The sequence below is a fragment of the Nerophis lumbriciformis genome, linkage group LG30 (assembly GCF_033978685.3).
Source record: "Nerophis lumbriciformis linkage group LG30, RoL_Nlum_v2.1, whole genome shotgun sequence".
Taxonomy (NCBI): Eukaryota; Metazoa; Chordata; class Actinopteri; order Syngnathiformes; family Syngnathidae; genus Nerophis; species Nerophis lumbriciformis.
Window position 1 is genome coordinate 5758500 of NC_084577.2, and position 14553 is coordinate 5773052.

The following is a 14553-nucleotide window of genomic DNA, read 5'->3' on the forward strand; positions in this document are numbered from 1 at the left end:
GTTCAAACTGTTAAACTTTTTTTTTTTGTGCAAATAATCATTAACTTTAGAATTTGATGCCAGCAACACGTGACAAAGAAGTTGGGAAAGGTGGCAATAAATACTGATAAAGTTGAGGAATGCTCATCAAACACTTATTTGGAACATCCCACAAGTGAACAGGCAAATTGGGCACAGGTGGGTGCCATGATTGGGTATTAAAGTAGATTCCATGAAATGCTCAGTCATTCACAAACAAGGATGGGGCGAGGGTCACCACTTTGTCAACAAATGCCTGAGCAAATTGTTGAACAGTATAAGAAAAACCTTTCTCAACCAGCTATTGCAAGGAATTTAGGGATTTCACCATCTACGGTCCGTAATATCATCAAAGGGTTCAGAGAATCTGGAGAAATCACTGCACGTAAGCAGCTAAGCCTGTGACCTTTGATCCCTCAGGCTGTACTGCATCAACAAGCGACATCAGTGTGTAAAGGATATCACCACATGGGCTCAGGAACACTTCAGAAACCCACTGTCAGTAACTACAGTTGGTCGCTACATCTGAAAGTGCAAGTTAAAACTCTCCTATGCAAGGCAAAAACCGTTTATCAACAACACCCAGAAACGCTGTTGGCTTCGCTGGGCCTGAGCTCATCTAAGATGGACTGACACAAAGTGGAAAAGTGTTCTGTGGTCTGACGAGTCCACATTTCAAATTGTTTTTGGAAACTGTGGACGTTGTGTCCTCCGGACCAAAGAGGAAAAGAACTATTCGGATTGTTATAGGCGCAAAGTGTAAAAGCCAGCATCTGTGATGGTATAGGGGTGTATTAATGCCCAAGACATGGGTAACTTACACATCTGTGAAGGCGCCATTAATGCTGAAAAGGACATACAGGTTTTGGAGCAACATATGTTGCCATCCAAGCAACATTACCATGGAACGCCCCTGCTTATTTCAGCAAGACAATGCCAAGCCACGGCTTCATAGTAAAAGAGTGCTGGTACTAGACTGGCCTGCCTGTAGTCCAGACCTGTCTCCCATTGAAAATGTGTGGCGCATTATGAAGCCTAAAACACCACAACGGAGACCTTCGGACTGTTGAACAACTTAAGCTGTACATCAAGCAAGAATGGGAAAGAATTCCACCTGAGAAGCTTAAAAAATGTGTCTCCTCAGTTCCCAAACGTTTACTGAGTGTTGTGTTAAAAGGAAAAGGCCATGTAACACAGTGGTGAACATGCCCTTTCCCAACTACTTTGGCATGTGTTGCAGCCATGAAATTCTAAGTTAATTATTATTTGCAAAAAAAAAATAAAGTTAATGAGTTTGAACATCAAATATCTTGTCTTTGTAGTGCATTCAATTGAATTTGGGTTGAAAATGATTTGCAAATCATTGTATTTCGTTTATATTTACACAATTTCCCAACTCATATGGAAACGGGGTTTGTACATGAATATTGCCACCTTGGATTTGATAACAACAATAATAAAAATATTGTTTGATGCATCTGCTATGAGTTCCAGTTAATACAAAATATTGCTATTGTTCTTTGCAAAAAAAATAAATAAAAATAAAGCTGGTGTAATGTGATTATTTTCATGTAGTAAAGAACGCAGGCCGGCTGAAAAGGATGAGCAGTATAGAAGATGGATGGACGAGTATGAGACATCGCTCACAGGTCAGCGTTTAATGGGAGAAGGAAGTGCGACGAGCTCCATCAAATGTTTTATGATCATGATTTGATAGTGCACTCTTACATTAGCTCCCCTCTTCCAACACCATTGACCTGTGACTACAAGAAGTGTACACCATAAAGACAGGTGTGATTAGCTCCCTGACATGACCACACCGCCATTATTCACTTATTACGAGGGGAAGAGACCGCCGGCAGGAAAGAACCATTCCGTCAAGAAGAACTTGGCGCTTGAACGGTAATGAAGTTCGATCTGAAGAGGTGGAAACATGCCTCGCACTTTTTGATTTTCAACAGTATTTTTTGTATGTTATTGTTTCATAATAAAGCTACTGTGTGTATTTACGTATTTATATACTTACATGAAACAGATGACCGACTTTCTAACAGTAGAAAATAAAGATGTGTGATAGGTAAAATAATCTGTAGCAGTGTGGCCCCTGGCTAAATTAGGGCCCTAAACAGATATTCATTTGGAGGCCCCACCCACCATTATTACAAATATGTTTTAATTTGTGTGAAGAGATTTTCTTCAATGATGCATGTTTTTGACTAAAACACATCCACGGGAAATAAATTGTTCAACAATTTGTTTTTTTTAGTGCAAAATAACACACTCAACATAATCGAAACATAAATGAGGAAACATTTATGCCAGATTTTCCGCCAGGGATCGAACCAGGAATTTCTGCCTTGTTAATCTATTTTATTTATTTAATTGATATTTTCTTATAACTATTTTTTAAGTCTTTTACAACTAATTTTAAAATTATTTTCTTTAAAACTTTGACCATCTTGTCTTACAGTTTTTGAAAACCCCAAATGTCTCTGAGATTTTCAATTTGAGGTTTTCATACCATCATCATCAAAACTATATAAAAATAAGGTTTTGTAATATCTTGAGTTGCATGTTATGAGCCTATGTCAGGTGTTAGTTTCACCTTGTAAATCCAATTTCTGGAATAAACGAACCTTTGCACGATATCCACATTTTTTTTTAGTTTCACCTGTAATTATTCTACTTACAGTTTTATTTATCAAGAATAAAACTCAACTGCGAATGCTACTTTGCGTCTTAATTTAGCAAGTCTGAAAAGTGCATGCAAAAAAATATTGTGCTGCAGCTTTTTCTAATGTATACATGTATGGACTGCCAATAAAAAAAATATCTGACGTATTGTCTATTCAGCAATATAATTTTATAATTTTATAGCTACTGAATTACTTAAAGGGGAACTGCACTTTTTTGGGGGAATTTTGCCTATCGTTCACAATCATTATGATGGATGGATGTTTTTTTTATGCATTCTAACTTGTAGATAAAAGTAAATACAAGTCTGCTTAGAGCGGAACCAATGGGAGCTCCACCATTTCGCCCATAAAATAATAAATAACCATTCAAAAACTGCCAAAAATTGTTAGGGTTTGATCAAGGAGGTGATCCCAGGATGCAGAGACGGGAGGCGAGGCTGATTTACAAAATGTTAAACAATTTAATGAGTCCAAAAAGTGTAACAAAAAGCGATGGGGCAAAAGTGCACACCATGAATAAACAATCAAAAGCAGGTCCCTCAGTGGTCGGCAGGGGGAAAAGGCCACGGCGCACTGAGCTCAACAAAAGGTCCAACAAAATCCTCTTCACCTCAGGAAGACTAGAAAGCAAATACAAAAAGGTGAGGAATTTCAACAACAAGAAGAGACAACATACCAGGCAGGACAAAGCGAATCAGGCACATGCACGTGGAAGGTGCAGGAGACAATAATCGGCAGGGATCAGCTGTCGGTGACAAGCTTATATACTACTGGGTAGAGATTAGTTGCAGGTGTGCCTCGCTGGGGACTAATTGACTGAAGAAAAAACAAAACAAAAAAGAGAATGCAGGGAAATGACAAAACGCAACAAAAAATACTGAATATTAACCAAGTATTAGTGATTGTAACAGTCCCTTGCTGTCGTGCGGGTTGTCAGGACCACCAAGGAAGGACATTGTTGTGCAGGTTAGACTTTATTTTATTTTTTCAATATGTCAAAAGTCTCTACGGGTTGCTTTTCAGCCTTGCCGTGTCCTTCTTCCTCTGTCGCTCCAACTTTTCAGTCGCGTGCGTCTTCGTCTTCCTGTGGCTCTCTCTCGCTCTCGTTCAGCATCCACTTCTCTTTGGCTTCTTCTGTGATCTCCGCCTCTCTCCCTGACGTTTCCGGCTGCCGCCCTTTTACACAGTGTGAGGTGATTATTAAATTGTGCCCAGCTGGGCGCTCCACGCACCTGGTAACAATTGCAGGGTTGATCTCGCCGCTTGCTCGCCGTCCACGCCTCCTCGCCGCCATCTTGGGCAGGGCTCCGGTGTGCCCTGCCTCGCTGTCGGACTGCCGGCTCCGCCTCTCCAAAGTGATTTTTTTGTCATTAGCACCAACGCAGACAAACTATTTATAGTGGCGCTGTAATCACTTGCGTGTCTCCCTATGTTTACATCATCGAGTGGTCTGCTGTTTTCTCGCTTCCTTGCTCCATGTAAGTTTATTGTAGATCATAAATCAATCCTCTCACCTGGACAGAAGACGTCAGAGTAGGTAGTCCGACAAGTTGGTACATTTCGAACGCCATTCAGGATGACACGAAAAGACGCTTAGGCCTCACCACCCCTTTTCTTTGTGAGGATTATGAGACATTCTTCATCTAAATGCCAATATATGAACATCCTAGCAGTCGGCATCCTAATGACAGCAGACATTGTACAGTAAGTGATGTTTTATTATGTTTGTTGGCTCTCATAAAGTCTGCAGTGAGTAATAATCAGTGATGAAGAATGCGTGTTTTAAAGTAATGCGCCACGTGTGCTTAAAATGAGCAAAATACGTAAATATTAAATGTTATAATAAATGTGCCTGTTACTACATTACATATATACTTATATCATGGATATAAAACCGTAATGGAGGTGTTTGGATGTTTTTTTAAGGGCTTCACAGGCAGCATTGCACGGCTCCCGTAGGCTCCATTGTATGCAAACTTTTGATCGCATTTAATATTTAGAATGAAAAAAAAAAAAACAATCATCGTCATTCATTATGATTCTGAACGATAGGCCCTTAAAGTGCAGTTTCCCTTTAAGGGCCTGATGAAATTAATGCTTTTTTGTGTCTGCTAGTGTTTTTTAAAATTTTTTATATTGTTCGCTTTTCTATATGGAAGATATATTATCAACTTATCTCCTATGTTAATAAAAACTTATAGCAATGTGCATTTTCTTGCGTATTCTCCTTCACATTCCCAGTCAGGGCCGCAGCCTCTCCCATGAATGTATTTTCAGAGTGGGGAAAATGCAATGTAGATGCACCGAAGGACTGCTTCTAAAATGCCCATAAAAAGTGATACATGTCTCCTGCTTGTTTAAAAACAGAACAAAAAGCCACAGGTAGGCAGAGGTGGGTAGTAACGCGCTACACTTACTCCGTTACATCTACTTGAGTAACTTTTGGGATAAATTGTACTTCTAAGAGTAGTTTTAATGCAACATACTTTTACTTTTACTTGAGTATATTTATAGAGAAGAAACGCTACTTTTACTCCGCTACTTTTATCTACATTCAGCTCGCTACTCGCTACTAATTTTTATCGATCTGTTAATGCACGCTTTGTTTGTTTTGGTCTGTCAGACAGACCTTCATAGTGCCTGCGTTTCAACAAATACAGTCACTGGTGACGTTCACTCCGTTCCACCAATCAGATGCAGTCACTGGTGACGTTGGACCAATCAAACAGAGCCAAGCGGTCACATGACCTGACTTAAACAAGTTGAAAAACTTATTGGGGTGTTACCATTTAGTGGTCAATTGTACGGAATATGTACTGTACTGTGCAATCTACTGATAAAAGTTTCAATCAATCAATCAAAAGTGTGAAGGAAAAAAGACCCTTTTTTATTTCCCGTCAAAAGCCTAAAGACTGACTGCACAGTTCCTGTCTTCACAATAAAAGTGCCGCTCCATCGCGCCTGCGCTTTCAAAACAAGAGTCTCCGAAAGCCAGCGCAAACAAGCTAGCAAGCTACGGAGTTTGCCGCCAATGTATTTCTTGTAAAAAACGAATATGGAAGCTGGACAAATAAAATGCCCAAAACCAACCACTTTCATGTGGTATTAGACAGAAAGGAGGAACTTTTTTTCTCCTCCATTTGAAAACGTGGACGCTATCAGCACTACTGTCTGATTACAATCAATGCAAGTCATCAGAATCAGGTAATACACCAACTTAAATTCTTGTCTTCATGAAAGAAAGGAATCTATATGTGTTAAACATGCATGTATATTCATTAAAACACCTTTAACATGTAAACAAAAACGGCAAAATAAATAAATATAAATTATATGCTGTATATATATATATATATATATATATATATATATATATATATACATATATATATATATATATATATATATATATAAATGTGTATATATATATATATATATATATATATATAAATGTGTGTGTGTATATATATATATATGTGTGTATATATATATATATATATATATATATATATATATATATATATATATACCGTATTTTCCGCACTATAAGGCGCACCGGATTATTAGCCGCACCTTCAATGAATTACATATTTCATAACTTTGTCCACCAATAAGCCGCCCCGGATTATAAGCCGCGCCTACGCTGCGCTAAAGGGAATGTCAAAAAAACAGTCAGATAGTTCAGTCAAACTTTAATAATATATTGAAAACCAGCGTTCTAACAACTCTGTCCCAAAATGTACGCAAATGTGCAATCACAAACATAGTAAAATTCAAAATAGTGTAGAGCAATAGCAACATAATGTTGCTCGAACGTTAATGTCACAACACACAAAATAAACATAGCGCTCACCTTCTGAAGTTATTCTTCATTCGTAAATCCTTCGAATTCTTCGTCTTCGGTGTCCGAATTGAAAAGTTGCGCAAGCGTGGTATCCAAAATGGCCGGTTCCGTCTCGTCGAAGTCATCGGAGTCAGTGTCGCTGTTGTTCTGTGAATCCTGCCTTCCGGAAAGCTCGGACCACAGTTGTGAACGAAATATCTGCCCAGGCATTTACGATCCACTGGCAAATGTTGGCGTATGTCGTCCGGCGCTGTCTGCCCGTCTTAGTGAAGGTGTGTTCGCCTTCGGAGCTGTGTGAAAAAAGCCACCCGGCCTCTTCGCGTAAACTTCCCTTAACCACTCGCTCATCTTTTCTTCATCCATCCATCCCTTCGAGTTAGCTTTTATGATGACGCCGGCTGGAAAGGTCTCTTTTGGCAAGGTCTTCCTTTTGAATATCACCATGGGTGGAAGTTAGCATGGCAAGCTAGAACCACAGTGAAGGATGACTTCTCATTCCCTGTGGTGCGAATATTCACCGTACGTGCTCCCGTTCCACAGTGCGGTTCACAGGAATATCAGTTGCTGTGAAATACGGTAGTAATCCGTGTGCGGATGGAGAGATTGCGTCTTTTTATGAACCGGATCCTTGTCGCTTAGTAGGAGCCATTTTGTGGTCTTTACAGATGTAAACAGGAAATGAAACGTACGGTGATATCCGCGCGTTTTTTCTTCTTCTTCCGGGGGCGGGTGGTTGCTTACAGTAGAAGAAGAAGCGCTTCCTGTTCTATGGGGGCGGGTGCTTTCCTTGGCGGTTGCTTGCGTAGAAGAAGAAGCGCTTCCTGTTCTACCGGGAAAAAAGATGGCGGCTGTTTACCGAAGTTGCGAGATCGAAACTTTATGAAAATGAATCGTAATAAAGCGCACCGGGTTATAAGGCGCACTGTCAGCTTTTGAGAAAATGTGTGGTTTTTAGGTGCGCCTTATAGTGCGGAAAATACGGTATATGATATGTGAGTGTATGTTACTCATCAGTTACTCAGTACTTGAGTAGTTTTTTCACAACATACTTTTTACTTTTACTCAAGTAAATATTTGGGTGACTACTCCTTACTTTTACTTGAGTAATAAATCTCTAAAGTAACAGTACTCTTACTTGAGTACAATTTCTGGCTACTCTACCCACCTCTGCAGGTAGGAGCATGAAACTATGGATGTGAAGTAATTGAGAGTGTCTCCGTGGTGATGCCCTGTATAGTACTTGCAAAATCCTCATTTAAACAAGGCGGTCTGCATCACTTATCAACACGCAGTCTTAGTAGATCACACACAACACACCCACTAATAGTACACACAATTTTCCCTTGTTCCTTGGAGTATAACCTTTTAATTAAGGTTTTTAACATGATGAACCCTTTAGTCATCGTGGCCAATCTGATCTCATCATTTTGGTCTCATCTAAAATCTTCATATTTTTTATTAATTTAGCTGTTTTTATGATAAAAAATGCTTAATTTAGGCCAAAGATACGTAAAATAGTCTTTAAAAAACCCAATAAAAAAAACGTGAAGGCGCAATGTGGCGAGGGACGACACACATTCCTTTTTTACTTATTCAATTTGATCATTTGGGTTTGTTTCGGTTGTGTTGACTAAAATATCCAAGTTATCTTTCTGGGATTTTCATCATCATGATACAAGCCTCCACTTTATTTCCAAACTTTTGAACCCTGCGGCTAATCCAGGGGTGTCAAACTCGTTTTCGTTGAGGGCCACGTTGCAGTTTTGGCTGCCCTCAGAGGATGCATGTGATTAGTAAATGTATATTTTACCTCCACTGTAAGAAAAAAAAATCTGTAGATTTTGCGGTAAGAAAAATGGCAGAATTTTACCATAAAATTTACAATAAAATGGTCACACAATTTTACTGTAATATTCTGGTGATTGAGCTGCCAGTTTTGTTGTTGTTTTTTTTTTGCATAAAAATATAGTTGCTGTTTTCACAGTGTATTACTGTAAATGTAAAAATGGTACCACAGTTGTTGTTTTTTACGGTAGGATTCTGAATACCGAGCTGTTTAAAAAAAAAAGAAAAGTATATTGTCATGTTTAGAGTGTACAATTTGATAGATAAATTGCTTTGAAATCATAAGGCTAAGTAGATATGTATGTATGTTTTTACCCCAAATGTTTTTCGAAAGTATGATAATATATCATCTGTTGCATTATTAGATAGATACAATTTAAAAGATATATATGTCTTTTTTTCTGTCAAAATATAAAAAGAAAGAAAGATAAAGTACTTCATTGATTCATGCTATTTCCAAGCTTTCACGGGCCATTCAAAATGATGTGGTGGGCCAAATCTGGCCCCGGGCCTTGAGTTGGACACCTGCTGGCTAATCTATGCATTTTTCTTCTCTAACAAATAATTATGGAGCGGATTAAGCAAAGAAATCAAACAATATACTAGAATGATCCACTCAAACAATATACTAGAATGATCCACTTTAAGAAACTGTTCAAACACAAAGTGTTTACAAAGTACAAGGAAGAAGAATCCTGATAAACATATTGAACCTTATTAAAAAAGTAGAACATCTTATTCATCTCAAATAGGATGAAAAAATACTTTTCTGTTGTGTTTGATCAGCCGTTTCACTGCCGTGTTACAGGCACTCTTTGGAAACCACTCTTCAAACCTAAAGTGTTTACAAAGTACAAAGACGAAGAACCATGATAAACATTCTGAATTTATTTCGTCCATCCATTCATTTTCAAGATAATCTTACTCATATGAAATGTAACTTACTTCACCAATTATTATTTATTTATTTTTATTGTTATGACTTATGGAGTATATTGTGAATAGATTGAGAACAGGAAGTGAACAAAAGCTTTAGCAACTGCTTTGTAAAGGAAAAGGGGTAGGATTAAATAAACTCTCATTCTTCTTACTTCTTTTCGAACATGTTGAATAGAAAAACTGGAAATTGTGATGTATCATGTTGTATGCATGCATGTTCCAAATAAACTCAAAAATCAAACTCAATTAAAGGCCTACTGAAATGCGATTTTCTTATTTAAACGGGGATAGCAGGTCCATTCTATGTGTCATACTTGATCATTTCGCGATATTGCCATATTTTTGCTGGAAGGATTTAGTAGAGAACATTGACGATAAAGTTTGCAACTTTTGGTCGCTGATATAAAAGCCTTGCCTGTACCGGATGTAGCAGACGATATGCGCGTGATATGGCCATCAGCAGTGAGAGCAATTCGGACCGAGAAAGCAACGATTTCCCCATTAATTTGAGCGAGGATGAAAGATTTGTGGATGAGGAAAGTGAGAGTGAAGGACTAGAGGACTAGAGGGCAGTGGGAGCGATTCAGATAGGGAAGATGCTGTGAGAGGCGGGTGGGACCTGATATTCAGCTGGGAATGACTAAAACAGTAAATAAACACAAGACATATATATACTCTATTAGCCACAACACAACCAGGCTTATATTTAATATGCCACAAGTTAATCCCGCATAACAAACACCTCCCCCCTCCCGTCCATATAACCTGCCAATACAACTCAAACACCTGCACAACACAATCCCACAGCCCAAAGTACCGTTCACCTCCCCACATATATTTCCCCAAAGTCCCCAAAGTTACGTACGTGACATGCACATAGCGGCACGCACGTACGGGCAAGCGATCAAATGTTTGGAAGCCGCAGCTGCATGCGTACTCACGGTACCGCGGTTGCGCATCCAACTCAAAGTCCTCCTGGTAAGAGTCTCTGTTGTCCCAGTTCTCCACAGGCCAATGGTAAAGCTTGACTGTCATCTTTCCGGAATGTAAACAATGAAACACCGGCTGTGTTATCCGGCACAACAGTCAGGGGGTGCATTCTACAGCGGGGGTGCGTTATCCAGCACAACACCTGCCGCAATACACCGCTTCCCACCTACAGCTTTCTTCTTTGCTGTCTCTATTGTTCATTGAACAAATTGCAAAATATTCACCAACACAGATGTCCAGAATACTGTGGGATGTTGCGATGAAAACAGACGATTTAATAGCTGGCCACCATGCTGTCCCAAAATGTCCTCCACAATCCGTGACGTCACGCGCTGACGTCATCATACCGAGACGTTTTCAGCAGGATATTTCGCGCGGAATTTAATATTGCACTTTAGTAAGCTAACCCGGCCGTATTGGCATGTGTTGCAATGTTAAGATTTCATCATTGATATATAAACTACCAGACTGCGTGGTCGGTAGTAGTGGGTATCAGTAGGCCTTTAAGGTGTGTAAATAAACATTTACAAAATCCTTATATGGATTTTGGTGTGTCTAGTATATGAACAAATTAAGTATTTCAAAATGTAGTGGGTGCGGCTTATAGTCCAGAAAATACGGTCATTTTATTTATAGGTGCCCTTTCTTCTGACTTGTGCACGTCCCTGGTTGTGTGACTGATTCCTGTAATCCCGGTCTGTCCCCCCCGATGGACGTCTCCATTTCGTTTATTTTCTCCTGCTCCCTTAGCAAACACAACTCTCATTTTCTTGCATTATTGACAAGACTTCACACAGTGGACCTAACTGAAGAGATGACCCTTTCATTCCGACACGCTTCTATTTCTGACCACAAGTATCCCTCCTCAAGCTTATCTCAGGTCTGCACGGGCTTCAACGAAACAGGGTCTTCACACCTTATCAGTTTTGTCGTTACATTCTTGGCCCGAGTAGTCAGCCCATTAGCCATGTAAGGGTAAGTGAAGAATGGAAGCAGCAGACCCTCCATGCTTTATAAGGACCCCGCCAAGTATGTCATGTGCACAAAGACCGTGATGGTTCCAGAACCTGCGTTTGGCGCAATGGAATCACTGACTTCTTCCAGTCACAGATCCTCCTCATCCTGTCGCTCATCTGCTCGTTACAGCACCTCCAGTTGCTTTCGGTCAGAGAGCTCATGCGACAACCTGGATTCCCTTCTTCCGACTTTCCTCGACTCCCAAGATTCTACCGGTCTGTTTCGGGAAGAGTGCCATGCTGGTCCCAACTGCCAGGACCCATTCTGCAAGCACGGCCGATGCTCCTACGGACACAGCAGTAAGTGGAAGATGCATGAGAAACACATTTTTTTAGAACAGATCCTTTCATGTTTCTTGTACGTTTCAGACTCTTGATTCAAGATTTGTTTTCAAGTAGGTGCATATGCCGCAGAGTCCAGTTCCACAGAATAGTGTACAAGGATTTTTCTACTGTGTTGTGACTTTCGCGCCTAAAGCGAACTAAAGAAGAGACTTCCACCAAGGCCAAACTCTTAAAATAATTAAACAACGTAGTGCCTACTCCACTATCCACTACCATATTTTGTTCATTCAATGTAAATTATGTAATTTTGTTCACCATTTTTACTGTAACTCAGGGGTGTCCAAACTATGGCCCGCAAGCCAAAGGAGCCCTACCCATTGTTTTATAACCAATCTTACCCACAGGGAGATTTCATTCATTTTTATTTTTTTAATAAATCAACATAAAAAAGACAAGATACACTTAGAGTTAGTGCACCAATCCAAAAACCCTCCCTCCCCCATTCATTCTCACTCATTAGCACCATTCCAGGTCTCCCTTGGAAAAGAGATCTTTGATCTCAATGGGATTTTACCTAGTTAAATAAAGGCTAAATAAAGATAAAAAAATAAAAATGATCTTTCATTCTCACTCATTCACACAAAATGGTTGTTTTCTACTGTTATTAATATTCTGGCTCCCACAATATATATCAATACAGTCTGCAAGGGAAGCACACATGATTGTGTGTGCTGCTGGTCCACTAATAGTACTAACCTTTAACAGTTAATTTGACTCATTTCCATTAATACTAGTTTCTATGTAACTGTTTTTATTTTAATTAGTTTTTTGTTCAAGAAAATGCTTTTTATTCATTTTTTTTAATTTTTTTAAATAAAGGAAATTATCTTCACCAGACCAGGTGGTCAATGAAATTAGATAGTTTAAATGGTTCTTAAAACCAGGTCCAGTCCAGATTATGTCCAGGTCGGGCTCAGCAACACACACCTTCATTCATGTACACTTAAATTAGGGAACACAACAACAGATTGCATATAATTTATAAACAAAATTACATTTTCAAAATAAGCATTTTGGGGACTTCCCATCTATTTTTATGTTTTTTGGCATCATTATCGGTTTCAATCATATAACTTTCTAAAGTTAAAAAATGCTGAATAAACCATATCTTGTTCATTCAATGTAACTTATGTAACTTTGTTCACCATTTTAACTGTTACCCAGGGGTGTCTAAACTATGGCCCACGAGCCGAATGTGCCCTGCCCATTGTTTTATAACCAATCTTAGCCACAGGGAGATTTCATTCATTTTAATAGTCTGTCAATTTTGATGCTGCTTATATGTTGTCATCTAGTACACTGGTCCCCGGTTTGTGATGCATTTGCTACCGGGCCGCACAGAAACATGAATTGATTTATAAACTACCACATTTTCTCCAACTTAAAGGGGAACATTATCACCAGACCTATGTAAGCGTCAATATATACCTTGATGTTGCAGAAAAAAGACCATATATTTTTTTTACCGATTTCCGAACTCTAAATGGGTGAATTTTGGCGAATTAAACGCCTTTCTAATATTCGCTCTCGGAGCAATGACGTCACAACGTGGCGTCACATCGGGAAGCAATCCGCCATTTTCTCAAACATCGTGTCAAATCAGCTCTGTTATTTTCCGTTTTTTCGACTGTTTTCCGTAGACATCATGCCTCGTCGGTGTGTTGTCGGAGGGTGTAACAACACGAACAGGGACGGATTCAAGTTGTACCAGTGGCCCAAAGATGCGAAAGTGGCAAGAAATTGGACGTTTGTTCCGCACACTTTACCGACGAAAGCTATGCTACGACAGAGATGGCAAGAATGTGTGGATATCCTGCGACACTCAAAGCAGATGCATTTCCAACGATAAAGTCAAAGAACTCTGCCGCCAGACCCCCATTGAATCTGCCGGAGTGTGTGAGCAATTCAGGGACAAAGAACCTCGGTAGCACGGCAAGAAATGGCGGCAGTTTGTTCCCGCAGACGAGCAAGCTAAACCCCCTATCGACCCTAGCTTCCCTGGCCTGCTGACATCAACTCCAAAACTGGACAGATCAGCTTTCAGGAAAAGAGCGCGGATGAGGGTATGTCTCCAGAATATATTAATTGATGAAAATTGGGCTGTCTGCACTTTCAAAGTGCATGTTGTTGCCAAATGTATTTCATATGCTTTAAACCTAGTTTATATTTGTTAGTTTCCTTTGATGCCAAACAAACACATACCAATCGTTGGTTAGAAGGCGATTGCCGAATTCGTCCTCGCTTTCTCCCGTGTCGCTGGCTGCCGTGTCGTTTTCGTCGGTTTCGCTTGCATACGGTTCAAACCGATATGGCTCAATAGCTTCAGTTTCTTCTTCAATTTCGTTTTCGCTACCTGCCTCCACACTACAACCATCCGTTTCAATACATTCGTAATCTGTTGAATCGCTTAAGCCGCTGAAATCCGAGTCTGAATCCGAGCTAATGTCGCTATAGCTTGCTGTTCATTTCGCCATGTTTGTTTGTGTTGGCTTCACTATGTGACGTCACAGGAAAATGGACGGGTGGTTAAAATCAGGCACTTTTAAGCTTTTTTTAGGGATATTGCGTGATGGGTAAAATTTTGAAAAAAACTTCGAAAAATATAATAAGCCACTGGGAACTGATTTTTAATGGTTTTAACCATTCTGCAATTGTGATAATGTTCCCCTTTAACTTTCGCCTGTTCCACTAAACACACCAATAATTTTGTTTATAGATGTATATTACAACTCCTGATAGGAAGTCGCCATTTGTTATCATACATTAATGAACATATACAAATAGATTGTAGTCAAAGGCTAATTTCCATCTGCAGGGTCATTGTATATAGCAGGGGTTCTTGACCTCAGGACCCAACCTT

The 14553-nt window shown here is 39.5% G+C and overlaps 2 protein-coding genes across 3 annotated transcripts in view; one reads left to right on the forward strand and one right to left on the reverse strand.

Annotated features, from left to right (window-relative positions):
* The first annotated feature begins 5736 nt into the window (after window positions 1-5736).
* Window positions 5737-14553, forward strand: part of LOC133572607 (heat shock protein beta-7-like) — a 30497-nt gene continuing 21680 nt past the window's right edge. The window contains exons 1-2 of one of the 2 annotated variants that reach the window (XM_061925433.2): window positions 5737-5918; window positions 11479-11648. In XM_061925433.2, the coding sequence (XP_061781417.2) occupies window positions 5899-5918; window positions 11479-11648 (190 nt within the window). In that variant the 5' untranslated portion in view covers window positions 5737-5898. Of the gene's footprint in view, window positions 5919-11413; window positions 11649-14553 lie in introns of those variants that run through there. The other variant, XM_072911969.1, reaches the window with a different exon arrangement.
* clcn2c (chloride channel 2c) overlaps window positions 11495-14553 on the reverse strand; it is a 456474-nt gene continuing 453415 nt past the window's right edge. Inside the window, exon 26 of the mRNA XM_072911968.1 lies at window positions 11495-11634. The gene's annotated coding sequence lies outside the window, so the exon portion shown is untranslated. The remainder of the gene's footprint in view (window positions 11635-14553) is intronic.